At 36.3% G+C, this 18,931-nt stretch overlaps 1 protein-coding gene across 1 annotated transcript in view; it reads left to right on the top strand.

Moving 5' to 3' along the window:
• The first annotated feature begins 2,115 nt into the window (after nucleotides 1-2,115).
• The window catches only part of LOC106869661 (uncharacterized), an 87,414-nt gene continuing 70,598 nt past the window's right edge, over nucleotides 2,116-18,931 (top strand). The window contains exon 1 of the mRNA XM_089365489.1: nucleotides 2,116-2,787. Coding sequence (XP_089221615.1) covers nucleotides 2,312-2,787 — 476 coding nt within the window. The 5' untranslated portion in view covers nucleotides 2,116-2,311. The remainder of the gene's footprint in view (nucleotides 2,788-18,931) is intronic.

The following is an 18,931-nucleotide window of genomic DNA, read 5'->3' as shown; positions in this document are numbered from 1 at the left end:
GAGTTAGCAGAATTCACTTGACAGGCAAACCATTTCACATTATGATTATGTGTGTGTGTGTGTGTGTGTCTCAGTGTTACTTTTTGATTGCTTACCGAATAAACACTTCGAAATTTATTACATTTTCTATTTGCGACCATTTCGGACTTTCCGAAACAAGAACTCAAGTTTTCGACCCTTCTATACATAGTCGAGTTGCTAAGTACTGGAACTTTGTACATTCCAAACCACGCACTTATGTAAACACACGAAATATATGAGGCATCCCACTTGTTTCCTGTGTCAAAACTTTCACACTTCAATCAAATAAACGCGCGTACAGACACACGTACACACATCTATGTATAGATTATACATGCATATATATAGGCACATGTGCATATACACACAGATATACATATATAAATACACACACACGCACATATAGATAGATACAAACACACACATATACATAATTTTGAGTTAGTCGTACATATATACTCTTTTTATCATGTGTCAAAGATTCTGCGCCCTTTCAATAAACGTGTACTTCGCTTAAAGCAATTGAGAAGAATTCTGTTAAACAACACTTGCACACACACACACGCACGCACACACACACACACACACACACACACACACACACACTCAAATTCATTAAGCTCAGTCTTAAATTGAAACTGTCTCTATTTCAGCTCAAATCTGTCTATCCATCTATATATCTATCCATCTATCTATCTATCTATCGATCCATCTATATATCTTTCTATCCTTCCATCCACAAGCACATACATTAACATATAGATAAAACTTACACGTAGCAAAATACATACATACATACATGCATACATACATACATGCATGCATGCATATTTTACACATACCTGTCTAAACGCTATGTATAGATAACATATATTTATACATACTTCAAACATAAATATACATACACATTTGAATGAAACAATAAAAAAAAATACAGCAGAAAAAGAAACGGACATATAAATATGTACAGGGAATATAAATGAGTATTTATGTGTATGCATACATGCACACATACACTATACGAGTGTGTGTGAGTGAGAGAGAGAGAGAGAGAGAGAGAGAGAGAGAGAGAGACTATAGATGCAGACCCCCTAGAGAACCGTCCCATGACCACGTAGAATGCTAGAAATAACTGCTAAAATTCCCTTTTAAAAATACCTTGCCGTCTTAAATTAAGGGATGGACACAGTGAACGATGGGATGGTGACAACTAGAAGATCTTACATCATAAAGGTTCGCACACTGAAGGCTAACCTCGAGCTGAACAGCTACTGCTACTACAAGCATCTTTTACAGCACACACACACACGCACACACACATATATATATATATATACATATACACGTACGAGTATTTGTGAGTATGAATATATATGCAAGACTTGGCGACAACAATGTTCATATATATCATATGTATGTATATATATATATATATATATATATATATATATATATATATATATATATATATATATATGTATGTATCCGCGTGCGTTAAAATGATGACATTTGCAAGTGTCACGTATATATATATATATATATATATATATATATATATATATATATATATATATATATATATATATATATATATATATATATGTATGCATGTATATATGTATGTATGTACACACTGCCGTCATAAAGCATGAGACACAATGAACAGTTTCCCGGGGGCCTCACGGATCTAAGGGTTCGATTCTGATCGATGTATGTGGTGGCCCTCTTGTCAATAATTAAATACTACAGGGCCCTCGTGCATTTATTTGCCCGGGGTTTTATAATGCTACGAAGACAGCCCCGTATATAATATGAGTGTATAAATATATATATATGATATAACATAATATATAATATACATACATATACACACACACACACACACGTATATATATATATATATATATATATATATATATATATATATATATGTGTGTGTGTGTGTGTGTATGTATGTACGAGTAGGTGTGTGCTCGTAATCGACAATCTTCCGCGTATATTTATTTACAAACAAAACACTGACTCACACACATATATATACATATATATATAAATGTGTGTGTTTGTGTGTGTTCATATTTGCCGAGTATGCTTGTTCTTGTACATGCGTATCTGTGTACGGTTCTCTCTGTCTTTCTACCTCTCTCTCTCTTTTTTATTTGTTTATTTTTCCTCTTTCACGTATAAGGCGGCGGTGGCGAAGCGATCGGGTTAGTAGTGTGTGTGTGGGGGGTTTGTTTCGTATCTTGTTACTCTTAATAAGTGACGTGGTTCCGGTTGTACGTTTTGCATGGTTACAAATTTCGACAGGCGACGCCGTTCCTGTTGTTTTTGTTTATTCTCAGGCGTTCTGGTCGAGCCGCCTTTTTTTTCTCTCTCTTTTTCCTCTCCTGGAATCCCCTCCCCCACCATCGTAGACATGGTGTTCTACGAGTTACCCCAGTACGTGTCCTCGTCGTCCGTCTATATTGCTCTCTACTTGATATTCCTGCAGCTTCTCCAACACCAAACGCGAAGTTCCTCACACTGGAGATTGGAATCTAAACTTGGGAAAGTGGTTCTCGTTGACAGCGAAGAAGATGGTGGCGACAGCGATTCCTCTTCCTCGTCTTCGGGAGAGAGCGAACACGAAGAAACGGAGGAGATAGACCAGATAATGGAAATACTTACTACCAAACTTATTGACAACGAAGGAAGATGGTCAGTGAATTTACACACTCAGGAAATAAGAGATAATAATCGAAAGAAGAAGCAGTCTGCGTGGAAGTAAGTTTTATTTCGTGTCTTTTCGTTTTATTTTCATTGCTCATGTTTATTCACTTGCACATTGAACACTTTTTAAAAGTATGTATATATTTCTAGTACACGTGGATAGTTTATTCCTTTATTGGACAGAACCTTTAAACATATCTGTCTTTTGGTATTCTTCCTGCTTATATATATATATATATATATATATATATATATATATATATATATATTTCTGTATATATATATATGAATTTGAGTAAACGGAATTTCCGTAAGCTTCGAATACGAGTGTTCCAATTACTCGACCGGTCCGTCGTTGTTGAATTACTGGCACGTTGAGTAATTAAGTGTTTTGCACGGACACGTGTACCCCTAATTGTGTAATTCGTAGCAAGAATTCGCATGACATAATGGTGTGTGACGAGGGTTGGCACTTAGAATTTACCAGGCGCACTTCGTTCGTCCGACTGGTTACTTGAACAGTGTCCGTCTGTCTGGCCAATTTTTACACACAAAGTTTGGGTCGCAACAAGGCCAACGGTGCAAGACACCACTTAATGAGAATATATATATATATATATAAAGTTTATATTGCTTACATGTTGCTTGTATTTTTATTAGCTAATAATTCAAATGTTTACATCAACTTATGACGAGGTCTGTGTTAGATATATAAAGTTATTTGATTATAGTTTTATGTTTGTGTATATATATATTGTTGTGTTTATGTACATGCAGTGTTTATATTGTTATATGTATAAATTATGTTTACATTATATATATATATTTTGTATTTATATGCAGTTTACACCGTCGTGCGATATGTATATTTTTGTGTGTATCTATATTATAATATATATATATATATATATATATATATATATATATATATATATATATATATATATATATATATATGCGTATGTATATAGTTACATTTATAAATATATGTGTGTTTTTATAACTCTATGGGTCGCACATAAGTATGTTTATGTATATATATATAGTTATGCTTATTCATGTACAGTGTTTTGTTATTATAAATATGCGGACTATGTGTTGGGCGGATCACAACCTGGTACTAACAATGTTCCAGTGATGCAGCTCGTTATAAGTTTACACCAAATAACATTTACGGTTCTAAACTGACTGGTTGTTGACAAACTCGGAAGCAGATTTGGCGGCATCTGCCTCTTCTTGTGAAGCTCAAGCAAAATACGTTGTCAGTTGCTTCGTGGTGAGAATTTAAGCTAAAAGTTTGTAACTATTGGCAGTATTTTGTGTTATGGGCCACGCCAACACATAGAATGGTTCATTGAAACGACTGAGCTTCCAGACATCAATTAACTCATGATTCGCACAATCCTAATTTACAGGGGACGTTGAAAGGGAGAGGAAGTGCTGAAACATCAATAATTAATCAACTTTGCAAAGACTAGTGAAGAACGTGTAGTAGTCGAACATATTCTCCGATATCCAACTCGGTTCTGATAAAACAAACTCCAAAGCAATGTATAGAATGTTAAAATATATTTGGTTATTGCTAATCAAATACTGCCCCAGAAATGGCTCCACCTTAACCATTGATAATGATGTTATTCTGAACCTTTTATTGATGTTTTTCACAATCCATCAAACACAGGTAAGAAAGTTATTAAAAAAACCTTTCAAAGCCCCATGTTATTAAAAGAAAAGTCAAAATTGCAATCAGAGCAACTTCGGGAAAAACTCCAGGAATTGATGGTATGTCGGCTGAGGTTATTAACACATTACCTTCCACATATACCACCTGTAGTTTATTGCAAATTTCATACAACTGCCATATGCACCTCTGGTAGTACATTTCTGTATCTTTGACATAATTTTGAGGATAATTAAATTACATAGGTTTCTAAATATAAAAGTTTAATTATGAATTATTGTAAAAATGTAAGTTCCAGTAACAAGTCATTGCAATTAACATGGTAAGCAAAGTGGGGATGCTGTGACTGGTTTTGTGACCACACTAATTGTTAGTGCTTGGAATAGGTCTGCCAGTTCCACAGTTCACTGAACAAGGGAAATGGTGTCAACTGAAACTAGTAAATTCTTTGGTATTTCCTTATTTTGTAATGGTGATAAGATATTTGCCAGACATTTGTTGAATCCTCACAGATACACACACACAGATATAGTCAATCATTGTCCCAGAGTCTCATTGTGGATTCAGATCTGATAGAGGTGCCACAGTTATGATCTTTAGTGCCAGTGCAGGGCAGTTGCAGAAGGTCTTAGGGCAGTAACTTCTCCTTTATCAGGTTTTTGTTAATCAATCAAAAAGCCTTTTACATGATGAGTTAAAATGCACTGTGGAATTTTGGTTAAAGTTGGGATAACCACATTTGTCAATTGATATGTTTGTGTAACTATACAGAGGTATGAAAGTCTACCTTGGTGCCCTGTCAGAACCAGTCTATGTAATAATGATGCTAAACGGGGATATATATATATGTGTATATATATTTACACCAGCTTTATTCTACATCTATCCTGCAGTTGAAATTGCTCATGTATTTAAGGAGTGTGATCTTTGTCCGTTATAATACAACAGTTAAACTTTTAAATCTGGGTCATTTCAAGGCTAAACTGAAAGCATTTATAGCTCTAGTTCACAATTTGTTCTATGCTGATAATAATGATCTCGTGGCTCACTTTGAACAAGATATTCAAAAATTAATAAACCTGTCTTCCTGTATCTGTTCTGCTCTTGGACTGAAGCAAATCTAAGGCGATGTTTACACCTGCACCAGGAGTGATGTTGAATTGAATATACTTTGTCTAAAGGATCAGACTTAATGTAATAGTTTCTTTTGTGTATCTTGGTAGTTCTGTTTCCAAGAATGGATTCCTCAATTCTGAAACCAACTTACACATTGAGGAGGCTCCACTTGCATTTGGGACAGACACTAGAGAAACAAGTCTGGTAATAAAGGAACACAAAACTATCCACCAAATTTCCCATCCATGATGCTTGTGTCAATATATTCCTTGCCATATTCATTTCATGCATGAATTTCATTGACTCTACTTTAAAATAAGAGAAATGTCCCTGAAATAGACTGGGAACATTTTTACACTCAACAACAGAGGTGTTTGAAAGAGCAGGCTGGGTGGTGAGTTGTGTTCTTGAGGAAAAACACTTCATCTCACATTGCTCAGCAATCACTTCAACACCCTTAATGTATGGTACACCATGCACTTGTTCATACACTTCATAAATTTGATGGAGGAGGTGAACTAATGTACAGAACATACATTGGATCGCTATAAACAAACCATTTGTGCAGATCGTTCGGCAAAAAGCTGAACGCTCATATGTCGGCTTCGACTGGAGAGTCCATCATATAAATGTATATATATGTATGCAATGTGAGTATGTATGTGTCGCTGACGTGGCCAATGACAGTATCACCTGATTGGCACTTGTGCCAGTGGAACGTTAAAAGCACCGTCTGAGCGTAATCATTGCCAGGGCCGCTGACTGGCTCCCGTGCTGGTGGCACGTAAAAAGCACCATTCGAACATGGTCGTTGCCAGCATTACCTTACTGGCACATGTTCCGGTGGGATGTGAAAAAACAACATTTGAGTGTGGTCGTTGCCAGTGCCGTCAGACTGGCTCTTGTGCAGGTGGCGTGTAAAAAACCCCTTTGAGCGTGGTCATTGCCAGTGCCACCTGACTGGCCCTCATGCCGGTGGTACGTAAAAGCAACCACTACACTCTCGGAGTGGTTGGCATTAGGAAGGGCATCCAGCTGTAGAAACTTTGCCAGATCAGATTGGAGCCTGGTCCAGCCCTCAGTCAAACTATCCAACCCATGCCAGCATGGAAAGTAGACATTAAACAACAATGATGATGATATATATATGCGATGTGGGTGTGTGTATATGTATATATATATATATATATATATATATATATATATATGGTGATGATGCACTCAGTACACTATGTAAAGTGGTTGGTGTTAGGAAGGACATCCAGAAATAGAAATGATGCCAAAGTGCAAAGCAGACATTGGAATTCGGTGCAGTCCTACCAGCTCCTGTCACACTGTCCACAAGCATGGAAAACTGACATTAAATAATGATAAATGTTTTAGGTTGACTGTGTCATCCAATTTTAGATTTCAGGCTTCAGAAATAAATATTTTATGTTGAATTAGTTTTCACTATGTGTCCCTTGCAAAAACCCACATAAAAAATTTAAAAAAAACTTAAGTCCTTAATCCTTTAGTTTTCAGATTATTCTGTCAAATGCAATACTGTTTCATTCACTTTTGTTTTGAATTAATCATAGATTATTTCGTAGCTTTAAAAATATGATGTGATCGTAAATTTTATAATAGCATTGAAGAGTAGATGTGATAGGCTGGATCTGCTGGGGCTAGAACTTAAAACAGACAGCATATTTGGGCCAGATACGGCTGGTTTAAATGCTAAGGGGTTAAACAGATGGTAAGCTATGACTAGGAAGATGCTGTTTGCGAAAAATGGTATTGCCCATCGAATAATGAAACACAATGCCTGAAAACTGCTGGATGTTGGAAGTATGCATGGTAAAGGCTCAAGAGAGAGAGAGCCTTTCATGTCAGTGGTTGTGTTACACTTTTAAAAGCTGGTTTCGCTGCCCATAAAAAGTCTTATGCCAGGTGACCAACAAAGGACGCTTATATGCATATAGATCTTAGAGCACCTGTGGATCACTGCTATCCTTTATGTCTAAAGGTGTGTTCATCTAAAACCAGGTTTAAAATCTATTTTGGATGAATAGAGAAGGGTAGAACCACAGTTCATAAGATTCTTGATGAAATTATGTGCTCTATACATTGGAAAAAATTCAGATGAATTAGGGTTAGGTGGTCACCACTGATTCCTCAATAGAAAAGTTAGTGAATTTGTTACAGGTATATGTCTGCATAGAGAAAGATGTTATGCTAAACATGAGTTATATGTACATATGTCTATTCAAAAGGTTTTTCCAACCCAATATTTCATATGTTGTTATTTATAGCTTTCAGTAAGGTGGTAAGCTAGCGGAATCTTTAGAACCCCAGACAAAATGCTTTGCAACATTTCATCCTTGTTTATGCTCTGAGTTCAAATTCCACTGAGGTCGACTTTGTCTTTCATCCTTTTGGGGTTGATATAAAATAAGTAACCAGTATGACATTGGGGTTGATATAACCAACTTATTCCCCTGCTCCAAAATTGCTGGCCTTGTGCCAACATTCAAAACTATTTTTTACAGCTTAATGTGTGTGCTTCAAGATATACCAAAAACGAACAAATTCATGTTCTCTGGAAAGCTTATAAATTCTATGATGTCCACAACATACAATTCACACTAGTAAGTTTCTAAAAGGGATAGAGAAATTTGAAGGATTGCTTTGGTATAATGGTAGAACACCTGTCATGTCTACTGGTGCTGTGGGTTTCAGTCCCATAGGTAGCCTTTGATATTTTCATTTCAAGGGTTTTTAAACCCAGTATTTACATAGTGTTCTTTATAGCTTTATGGGTTTGCTTCAAGATATTCTAAAAAAAAGGAATTAGTTCATATTCTGTCAGTCTATAAAATTCCTGTGACATCAACATTATACATGTGTGTGTGTGTGTGTGTGTGTGTGGCTATATAATATTTTAATTTTTTAAATATTTTTAAAGCCAAAACAATGCAAGTTATAAAAAAAATTAATAATCCTTTCTACTATAGGCTCAAGACCATGAGGTAATGAGTTCAATTCCTAGGGATGCATTGTGTCCTTGAGCGAGACACTTTATTTCACAGTGCGCCAGTGCATTCAGCTGGCAAAAGTGAGTTGTACCTGTATTTCAAAGGGGCCAGACATGTCGCCTTCTGTGTCACACTGAATCTCACTGAGAACTACGTTAAGGGTATGCATGTCTGTGGAGTACTCAACCACTTACATGTTAATTTCATGAGCAGGTTGTTCTGTTGATCAGATCAATTGGGAAACTCATCTTAGCTGACAGGGAGCCAGTATGTTTGTGTGTGTGTGTGAATATATTTGTGTATGTGTGTGTTAATATATTTCTGTGTATGTGTGAATATATTTCTGTGTATGTCTACAAATGTAACAAGTGACTAGCTTTGTTGTTAATTTTCCCATGAGCAACCATCCACTCACTTTATGATTCCAAAGCTGTGTGGGTTATGAGATGCCTTATTTGGGAAAACAGTCAAGGGTTATATGCAAGGCGCAAGTATGGCCTCCCAACCACATGGTTCCAGGTTCAGTGTCATTGCGTGACACCTTGGACAAGTGTCTTCTATGATAACCACTTGCCGACCAAAACCTTGTGAGTGGATTTGATAGACAGAAACTGAAAGAAACCTGTCGTGCGTGTGTGTGTTTGTCCCCACCACCATCACTTGACAACTGATGCGAAAACTGACCTCGCCTGTACTGGTGTCACATAAAAAATACACTCAGTCCATCTCGCAGGGTAGTTGGTGTTAGGGAGAGCATTCAGCTGTAAAATCCCTGCCAAAACAGACCCAGTAGCCTGCTGTAGTCTTCTATCTGGCTGGTTCCTGTCAAATTGTCCAATCCATGCCATCATGGAAAATGGATGTTTTAATGATGATGATATGTATATCTATATATATAAAAGAGAGTGTGTGTGCAAATGTTATGCATTCGGAAACTGCCTTGCTGATTTTGACATATGGGGTGTCAAAAAATTCAGTAATCTTCCACCAAGTAAATAAACTTTACTTTCATTTACATATTTTCTGCGTTATCTCAACAACCAGCTATAGTTATTTGAAAGACACTATTCTACAACGACCAAGTTTCATTAGAGAATGAAAATAGTTTCACATTTTCAATGTGAACTAAAATTACAATGTGTTGCATTTTGAGAGTGAAAATGTGTGAATAATGAAAGTACTGTTTCTCTGAATTCGTCATATCTGTACTGTAATAAAGATAGCTGCTTATTGTTTCTCTCTATATATAAAGGTTACCAAATAAACTGTTTTTGGCACAACTCTCTTTTTTACTTTTAAAATAACCTCAGAAACAAGGTCAGATTGCACAATTTTGAGGTCATTTTGGGGTAATATTTCTATTTGCTTCTAATGTTTCACGTATGTGTAGAATTCTACTCAGACAAACATTTATGAAAATGTACACATGAATATTGTATTAAAATAATTCACAACCAAACAAATTCCATTAAAAGACATCGATTTCTCTATGTTATGAGGAAATACAGTCACTCACTATCTCTCTCACATGTACAAGCACACACACACACACACACATACATACATGCAAAAGAGATTATGCAGATGTATTTATGTACATGTATATGAAAAATGTGTGCATGTGTGTGTGAGAGAGAGAGAAAAATCGAATGAGTATTACACATAAATGTAAAAAAATACATGCATGACAACACACACCTTCACTCTCTTTCTCTCTCTCTCTTTCACATGCATGCACGCATGCACACACACACGTCCATTTCATATACACATACATATATCTTTCACTTTCTGCTGTCACTTCAAAGCAAATGTCGTTTTTTCACTTTCTCCTCTTTCAATTTCTGTTCTCTTCAAAGCATAAAGAAATAACAAAATTTTATGGAAATTAACGAACAATCATATTATCCCATATGATCGAGTCGAAAACTTTGCTGCTTCAAATGAAAGAATGCCATAAAATAACTTTCTTTGGCACACACATGCGCACACACATTAGGTAAAATTTCTGTATGAATTATATTATTCCTTGCTGTGTGCACGTGCAAAATTTCAGCTCAAATCTAATTGAAATGACCATTTTCTATTCTGTAATTTGTGTTTCTGATGAACATATTTAAAAACCTGATCTTCGATATAAGCTTAAAAAGTTTGCCCAGAAATCCTGTTCTTTACCTGTTGTTTCTAGCATATCTGAGATGACATTTGTGTCCCCCACCTATTTTTTTCTAAACTTCTGCTTCTTATGTTTTCAACACAGAGGATTAGGATTTCACCCCTAAAACACGTTTCCTATATTTTTTCTCCCTCCCCAGCACACCCCAATTTTTTCATTCTTTTTACTTTCTTCCAAATTTTTTTTCTTGGCAATCTACAAGAATATTTAAGAATTTTCTTCCTTTTTTCTTAAAGAAACACTAAAATCTCCTTCACCAACATCCACCCATCACTTCACCACTTTCAAAAAGCTACAAACTCCCAATGTTTCACTTTTAGCTTTTTGGAAAGCAGGGAAATTTCTTCAAAAATAATGTCATTTACCTGTTGTTTCTAGCATGTCAGGTTTTCTGGTGGTGGTTTGGTATTCTTTACATCTGCTATTTCAGTACAATTCTATGCATGCTTAAAACATCAGACAAAAGTGAAACATTGAGTGTTTTGAAAGTAGGTAGGTAATGGTTAAGCAAGGTGGATGAAGGGGCATTGATTGTTTCTTTAAGAAAAATTAAACTTTAAAAAGATATATATTTCCTAGATTCATAATCCCTGTAATTTTCTATATGGATAAAAAAAAGAAAATTAAAAAATTCCAAAGAAATTTACAAATTAAGAAATTGTGGTGGGGACAGGGGAAACTAAAATTTTGAAAGTTGAATTTTCTCTGGAATTTTTCAAATATTTTCACCATACTTTTACAAACAATTAGGCGAAGTTTTTTATGGAAAAAATTTTTGAAAATATATGGAAACCCCTCTTCCCCCAATCCCTTCCAGACGGATTTTGTCCAATTTGTTTGTCACTTTGCACGAAAAAAAAAAAAACAGTGGGAGATACCTCTGGTAAAAAAAAAAAAGATGAATTTTGTACTAATTTTAGTATATGTTTTTTTTTTGTACTAGACACTTAAGATGATAGGAGAAGTCTTGAAGGTTTAAAAAAAAAAAAGAAAGTGGGAAATAAGTGATCACCATTATAATCTCTTATTTTTCAAACAGAAAATGAAATGTAATTTAAAAACAATAGTGAAACTTATTTGGCAAAAAAAAATAAAATAAGGAAAAAAAAAAGACCTTCCTAAAATATATCTCTTTCAACACATGATTTCACATCAGGAATCTTGCAAAATGAATACATAAACGTAGAAATTTTTTAAATTTCATAGATCATAAAACTTTGGCTTTTTTTCAAAATTTTTTTTTTTTAATCATAGTTTTAAAATATGCACAAGCCAAATCTACAGTTTGTGTCTGTTTATAATTTCAAAATAAATTTTCAGATCTAAAGGTGATTTAAGGGAGATTTAGCTGTTGTTTCTAGCACATCCCATGACCACCTGTTGTTTTCTTCGTTTTATTTTTTTTTTACATTCTGACATGTAGTGGTGTTTTTCAATATTTTTTTCCCCTAAACAACAAAAAATCTTCAACACCGTCCTGCATCAAGTGACTTTGTGTGTGTCTGAAAAAAAAACATATTTATTAAAAGTATGCTATTAAAATAAATTACCTTTTACATACCATTTTTAAATTGCTCTCTCATCCTAATGAAATTCCTTACAGACATGCATACACACATCAAACAATATACTTTTATAGAAAATGAGAAAGGTTTCCATGAGAAAATGAAAGAGATAGACAAATAGAGAGAGAGAGAGAGAGAAATCTTTTCTGTTGCTGCTACAGATTTAAAAATTTTTAAATTACGTGCAAATTTTAAAATTTAGTATATGGATGTACTCTTTCTTGATAAATCTGAGTTTGTGATTAATTCATTCCAGAATAATTTAAGAAAAATGTTACAGAGGTTCAAAATTTGACCATTTTTACCCAATTAGAATTTAGAAGCTAAGCATTTTGTGCATAAGCAGTGTATCATAAAATGAAAGTAAACATTAGAAGATGAAGTTTTAAGCAAAATGTAAGTTATGCACTAGTGATCACTTGAAACACCATGGTGTTGACTGGATGTTTGATTTTCATCACTCTTGGTACATTTGTTTTGAGGACACAGCAAGCCAATAGTTGTTCTGTGTGTTTACCATATATTTATATTGGAGCTTCCGGCATGAATGCCAAGCAGTACAGTATGTTGTTTCTAAATTTCTGGAAGACTGAATTGCACCATGGCGCTGCTTTTCTCACAGACGGTGCCCAACTGACCCTACTATATGGTGTAGTCAAAATCAAAAACAATGTGCATGAGTGAAAGTAAAAATATAAAATGGCGACAATTTACCCACCGAACCCTGTAATATATATCTGTGTGTGTGTGATGGACTCTCTTGTCGTTAGACAACATATGAGGGTTCAACAATATCTTATCGAACAACCACACAGATGATTTGTTTATAGTGATCGAATGTTTGTGTAGACATAAGCTCACTCCTTCCATCAAATCAACATTACCTGTACAGGTGCAATGGGTACCACATGTCAGATGTCAAAATGATTGCAGAGCAACATGAATTGAAGTGCTCTGCTCAAGAACACAATGCTACACCCAGTCTGGGAATCGAACTCCCAATCTCACAATCATGAATGCAACACCTTAACCACTAAGCCATGTATGTTCACAAACATATCTTCATCACTATGCTACCCTCCTCCCCCTTCACTAGGCTTATAACAGTCTGCATCAGACTGTCTGTACTCAATACGCTCTTCTTGACCCTATGTATACTGACATCTGTTACTGCCTTTGTGCCACTTCTCATATCTTTATTGCCCACAAGGGGCTAAACATAGAGGGGACAAACAAGGACAGACAAAGGGATTAAGTCGATTACATCGACCCCAGTGCGTAATTGGTACTTAATTTATCGACCCCGAAAGGATGAAAGGCAAAGTCGACCTCGGTGGAATTTGAACTCAGAACGTAAATCAGACGAAATACCGCTAAGCATTTCACCCGGCAGGGTAACGTTTCTGCCAGCTCACCACCTTTGTGCCACTTCTGTTTTGTTGTCCAGCTAACTACTTAAACAATATTAAAAACTGCTGTCATTCACTTTAAATCATCCAGTTAACATCCTTCTCCACCATAAGCCAAGAATCTAAAAAGATATATTGTAATACTGGTAATACTGGAGTTGTCAGAACGGGACCATATTTCCAGGAAATCTCTGCATTTCAGCAGCAACTCTGCTTGGAAGAATGATATTGGTTTCAAACTTTGGCACAAGACCAGTGAGTTTGATGGCGGGGGTGGGGGTAAGTTGATTACATCAAAACCCAATGTTCAACTGGTACTTATTTTATCAATCCCAAAAGGGTGAAAGGCAAAGTCAGCCCTGGTGGTATTCCAACTCAAGTGTAAAGCTGGAAGAAATGCTGCTAGGCACTTTTTTTTTATATTGTTCATAGTAACAATTCTACCAGCTCACTGCCCTAAATGGATAAACGGTATTAACAATTCATTTGATGTCATGATGGGTTGCTTTGGTGGAGCAGAGGTTTGAGTTCTGTTCGAATTGTTTGTCCTAAGTAAGCTAAAATTTAGCTCTCACTCTTTGGACATAAGCTTGTACACAGTCGATTGTTTAGCTATTTCTAACAAAATAAAGGAATATAACATAACTAAAATATGGCCCAGATTTACCACTTGGCAGAATCATTAGCTTGCCAGGTGAAATGCTTAGCAGCATTTTGTCTACCTTGACATTCTGAGTTCAAATCCCACCAAGGTTGACTTTGCCTGTCACCCTTTTCGGGTTGATAAATTAAGTACCAGTGAAACACTGGGTTGATGTAATCTAATAATTCCCCCCCCCACTTCCACCCAAATTTTAGGCCTTGTGCCTTTAATAGAAAGGATTATTATACGAGTACCAGATGTCCCATTCTTGAACAGCTCAACTTATTCATGATCTTCATCTACTATCCTTCCCTAGAATTCACTTGTTTCTACAAACCCACCCACCTGCACTCCTCTCTTGACTTCCTCTTATCCCGTCCCTCACTCACACAAAACATACCATTCTTTCCTCCCAGCTCCTTCTCTTCCACTACCTCTGCAGTTGTGACCATCCATGGCTCTGAGATCTAATCTCAGCACATTTCACTCTCTTACCCCAACTGTAGCTAAAACCACCAGCACCATAATGGCACCATCATGTCTGCCATTTCACTGCCCTACACCAACTATATTACATCTGTTTCCCTTCACTTCCATCTCTCCATGTTATCTCTCCTAAACTCCATCCTATTACCACAACCATTTCTTCATATTTGACCCAACACTTCCCCTGGCCTCTCTAATCAGACTTTTCTCCGTTTTTTAAATAAGCCAGTTTAATGCTTTAGCATTTAAACTGACCATATCTGGCCCAAATATTCTTGTTTTACGTTCAAACTAGCTAGATCTAGTTTATTACACCTACCCTACAATGTCATTTTAAAACTAAGGTGCCACATAATCAAAATCTAAGTTACAAAATAGAAATAACAGCATGATTGATTCAAAACAGTGAGAGTAAATAAACATTACATTTGACAGAATAATGTGAAAGCAAAAGTGTTAAACAGGACATAGCCAACCCACATCATATCATCAAAGCTATTACATAGCCTTGATGATCTTTATTTTTAGAATGACGTTGTAGAATAGGTGTGAGAAGACAGATCTGGTCAATTTGAACATAGAACAAGGTAGAATATTTGGGCCAGATATTGCCAGCTTAAAAGCTAAGGGGTTAAGAATGAAGGGTCCAAAATACAAGATATTTGTACAAGGAGATTTCTTCGTTCCACTATGAAACGAAAATAATTTAACTTTCGATTTTTGTTAGTTGTTTGTGTTGTTTTGGGATTATTTCCATGTAAGTCTCTTAAGTATTTGTGTGTGTGTGTGTGTGTGTGTGTGTGTGTGTTTACATGTTTCTGTGAATGTGTACAAGTGTACAGGCATGTGTGTTGAAGCATATGTATGTACAAATATGCAAGTGCACATGTGTGTGTGGGCATAAGCATATATATGTATTTGTATGTATATGTACGTTTATGTTTGTATATGAATGTGTGTGTGTGTGTATATATATATATATATATATATGTGTGTGTGTGTGTGGAGGCGCAATGGCCCAGTGTTTAGGGCAGCGGACTCGTGGTCATAGGATCACGGTTTCGATTCCCAGACCGGGCGTTGTGAGTGTTTATTGAGCGAAAACACCTAAAGCTCCACGAGGCTCCGGCAGGGGGTGGTGGTGAACCCTGCTGTACTCTTCCACCACAACTTTCTCCCACTCTTACTTCCTGTTTCTGTTGTACCTGTAATTCAAAGGGCCAGCCTTGTCACACTATGTCACGCTGAATATCCACGAGAACTATGTTAAGGGTACACGTGTCTGTGGAGTGCCCAGCCACTTGCACGTTAATTTCACGAGCAGGCTGTTCCATTGATTGGATCAACTGGAACCCTCAACATCGTAAGCGACGGAATGCTAACAATATATATATATATATATATATAGACACAAGTGTGATTGTGTGGTAAAAAGTTTGCTTTTCCAATCATATGGTTCTGGATTCAGTCTCACTGTGTAGTACCTTGGCCAAGTGTCACTACTATAGCCTCATGCTAATCAAAGCCTTGTGAATGGATTTGATAGACAGAAATGACAAGGAACCTGCCATATTTGTGTGTTTGTATGTTTATATTACTTAATATTTATTTACTTATTTATATATATAGATATGTATATACATCTGTGTGTGTGTGTGTGTGTGTGTGTGTGTGTGTGTGTGTTTGCCTTTGTTTCTCACCTCACTGAAATCCCCTTTTCCCATTCTTGCATTGGTGATATAGAAATTGTTGAAGCAGAATTTTCTATGGCTGGATGCCCTTCCTGTCACCAACCCTCACCTGTTTCCAAGCAAATAATATTTGCCCCTTGGCCAGAAATGTTCTCCCAGAATATTGGGAAGGAACATTGTTGCTTGTATAACAATGATGCTCATTTACAATCATCACTTGATGCCTAGACCACACACACATACATGCCCACACGCAGACCCGTGCACACACATATATCTATACACTATGCAGGCTTCTTTCAGTTTCTTATTCCTTTACTGCCCTCAAGGGGCTACACACAGAGGGGACAAAGAAGGACAAACGGATTAAGTCAAATATATCGACCCTAGTGCGTAATCGACCCAGAAAGGATGAAAGGCAAAGTCGACCTCAGCGGAATTTGAACTCAGAACATAATGGCAGATGAAATACCACTAAGCATTTCACCCACCGTGCTAACGTTTCTGCCAGCTCGCCGCCTTCTTTCAGTTTCTGTCTACCAAATCCGTTCACAATGTTTTAGTTGACCTGCATTTTAGTCTTATGTGCCCAAGATGCCATGCAGTGGGACCAAACCCAAGACCGCATAGTTAAAAGAAAGCAATCTTCTGGACCGCACTGCCATTCTTGTGCTTACAGTGACAATAAGTAAAGATCTGGGGAATCTGCCTTCCAGAGTCCATTTTTGCACAGGGCCAACTATACACTGCATTTTGATAGGTGAAAAAGACAAGCTAGTGTCTAAACCTTCCTTGACAAAAATACCGATAAACTCACAGAAAGCATTGCCTACAAAGAACAGCTACCATCAGCTATAGTTTACAGGAACATATTTGCCTAGTCTTCGTATAATTGGCATTATCATTTCCAAAACCTGATATTAATACCCACTTTTTCCTTTTTTTCTGATCTTGATATTTCACTTTGCCCCAATCACATTTGGAATGAGGTAAGGATTGGTAAAAATTTTGAAAATTCTTTGAGCTACCATTACTAGTGTGGCACCGTGAGCAAATATCTTCTGCTATAGTCCTAGATATATATATTCTGTGTGTGTGTGTGTGTGTGTGTGTGTGTGTGTGTGTGTGTGTATATATATATATATGTACTCTTTTACTCTTTTACTCGTTTCAGTCATTTGACTGCGGCCATGCTGGAGCACCACCTTTTAGTTGATCAAATCGATCCCAGGACTTATTCTTTGGAAGCCTAGTACTTATTCTATCGGTCTCTTTTTCCGAACCGCTAAGTTACGGGGACATAAACACACCAGTTGTCAAGCGATGTTGAGGGGACAAACACAGACACACACACACATATATATATATATATACATATACATATCTACGACGAGCTTCTTTCAGTTTCCGTCTACCAAATCCACTCACAGTTCTAATTTTGAAATCAGTGAATGTGTTTCACTAGAATTATATGTTTAAGAGAGCTTCACAGGCATCTCCAACTAGCAGGCCATTGCTACTCCAGACTGACGACGAGCAAAGACTCAGAAACATGTCTCTGGATGCAGGCTTAGCTAAGTGGAGGTGCTTGTCTCCCCCTTGTAAACATAAGGACACAGGAAATGTGTCAAGGCCGACAGGAAGTGGTGCTAATTCCTAGGGCTAAATAGCAGTAGTATTATTCCCGTCATGGGACTGTCACATTAAGTTGACAGCATACTTCATCACATCACTACTGCATAAGTCTCTCTGAGAGATTTAGAAATGTATTATTTCTATTTTTAATCAATGTTTTTTTACAAACAATGCATGTGTATGTGGGTATTCATTTTATATGTGCCTGTGTGGACACACACATATATATGAACATATTTATACACTTACACACACACATACACACACACACGCGCGCATATCTGCAACACAATTTCATGACTTCTTCGCCTGTCTCGAGTTTAAGATGTTGATAATAACATTAACACAAGAACCAGTAACAAAATCAAAATGGTGAGCTTGAGGCAGCTGTTTTTGCATGGGTCATTCACAAAGGTTTTTACATAAAAGAACATAACAATAAGCATTCTCATCAAACTTACATTTCAAATTTCAATGAAATATTCAGGCAGTGGTTATACAAAAGAAAACCAGGGGTTTGGTTTACCAGCTGATGATTGGAAATGAGCAACTGTGAGAACTGGAAAGTGGAGCCTTTCCATTATAATGTAATAGAGAGTGTTCTACATTTGTATTGAGTCTTGGGAGTTATCACTTCTGGTGAACCAACAGATATTTATGTGTGTATTTATTTATATATATATATATATATATATATATATATATATATATATATATATATATATATATATATAGGCACAGGAGTGGCTGTGTGGTAAGTAGCTTGCTTACCAACCACA

Source organism: Octopus bimaculoides, chromosome Z (assembly GCF_046866305.1).
Source record: "Octopus bimaculoides isolate indiv1 chromosome Z, ASM4686630v1, whole genome shotgun sequence".
NCBI classification, from domain to species: domain Eukaryota; kingdom Metazoa; phylum Mollusca; class Cephalopoda; order Octopoda; family Octopodidae; genus Octopus; species Octopus bimaculoides.
This window is presented reverse-complemented; position numbering and strand designations above follow the sequence as displayed.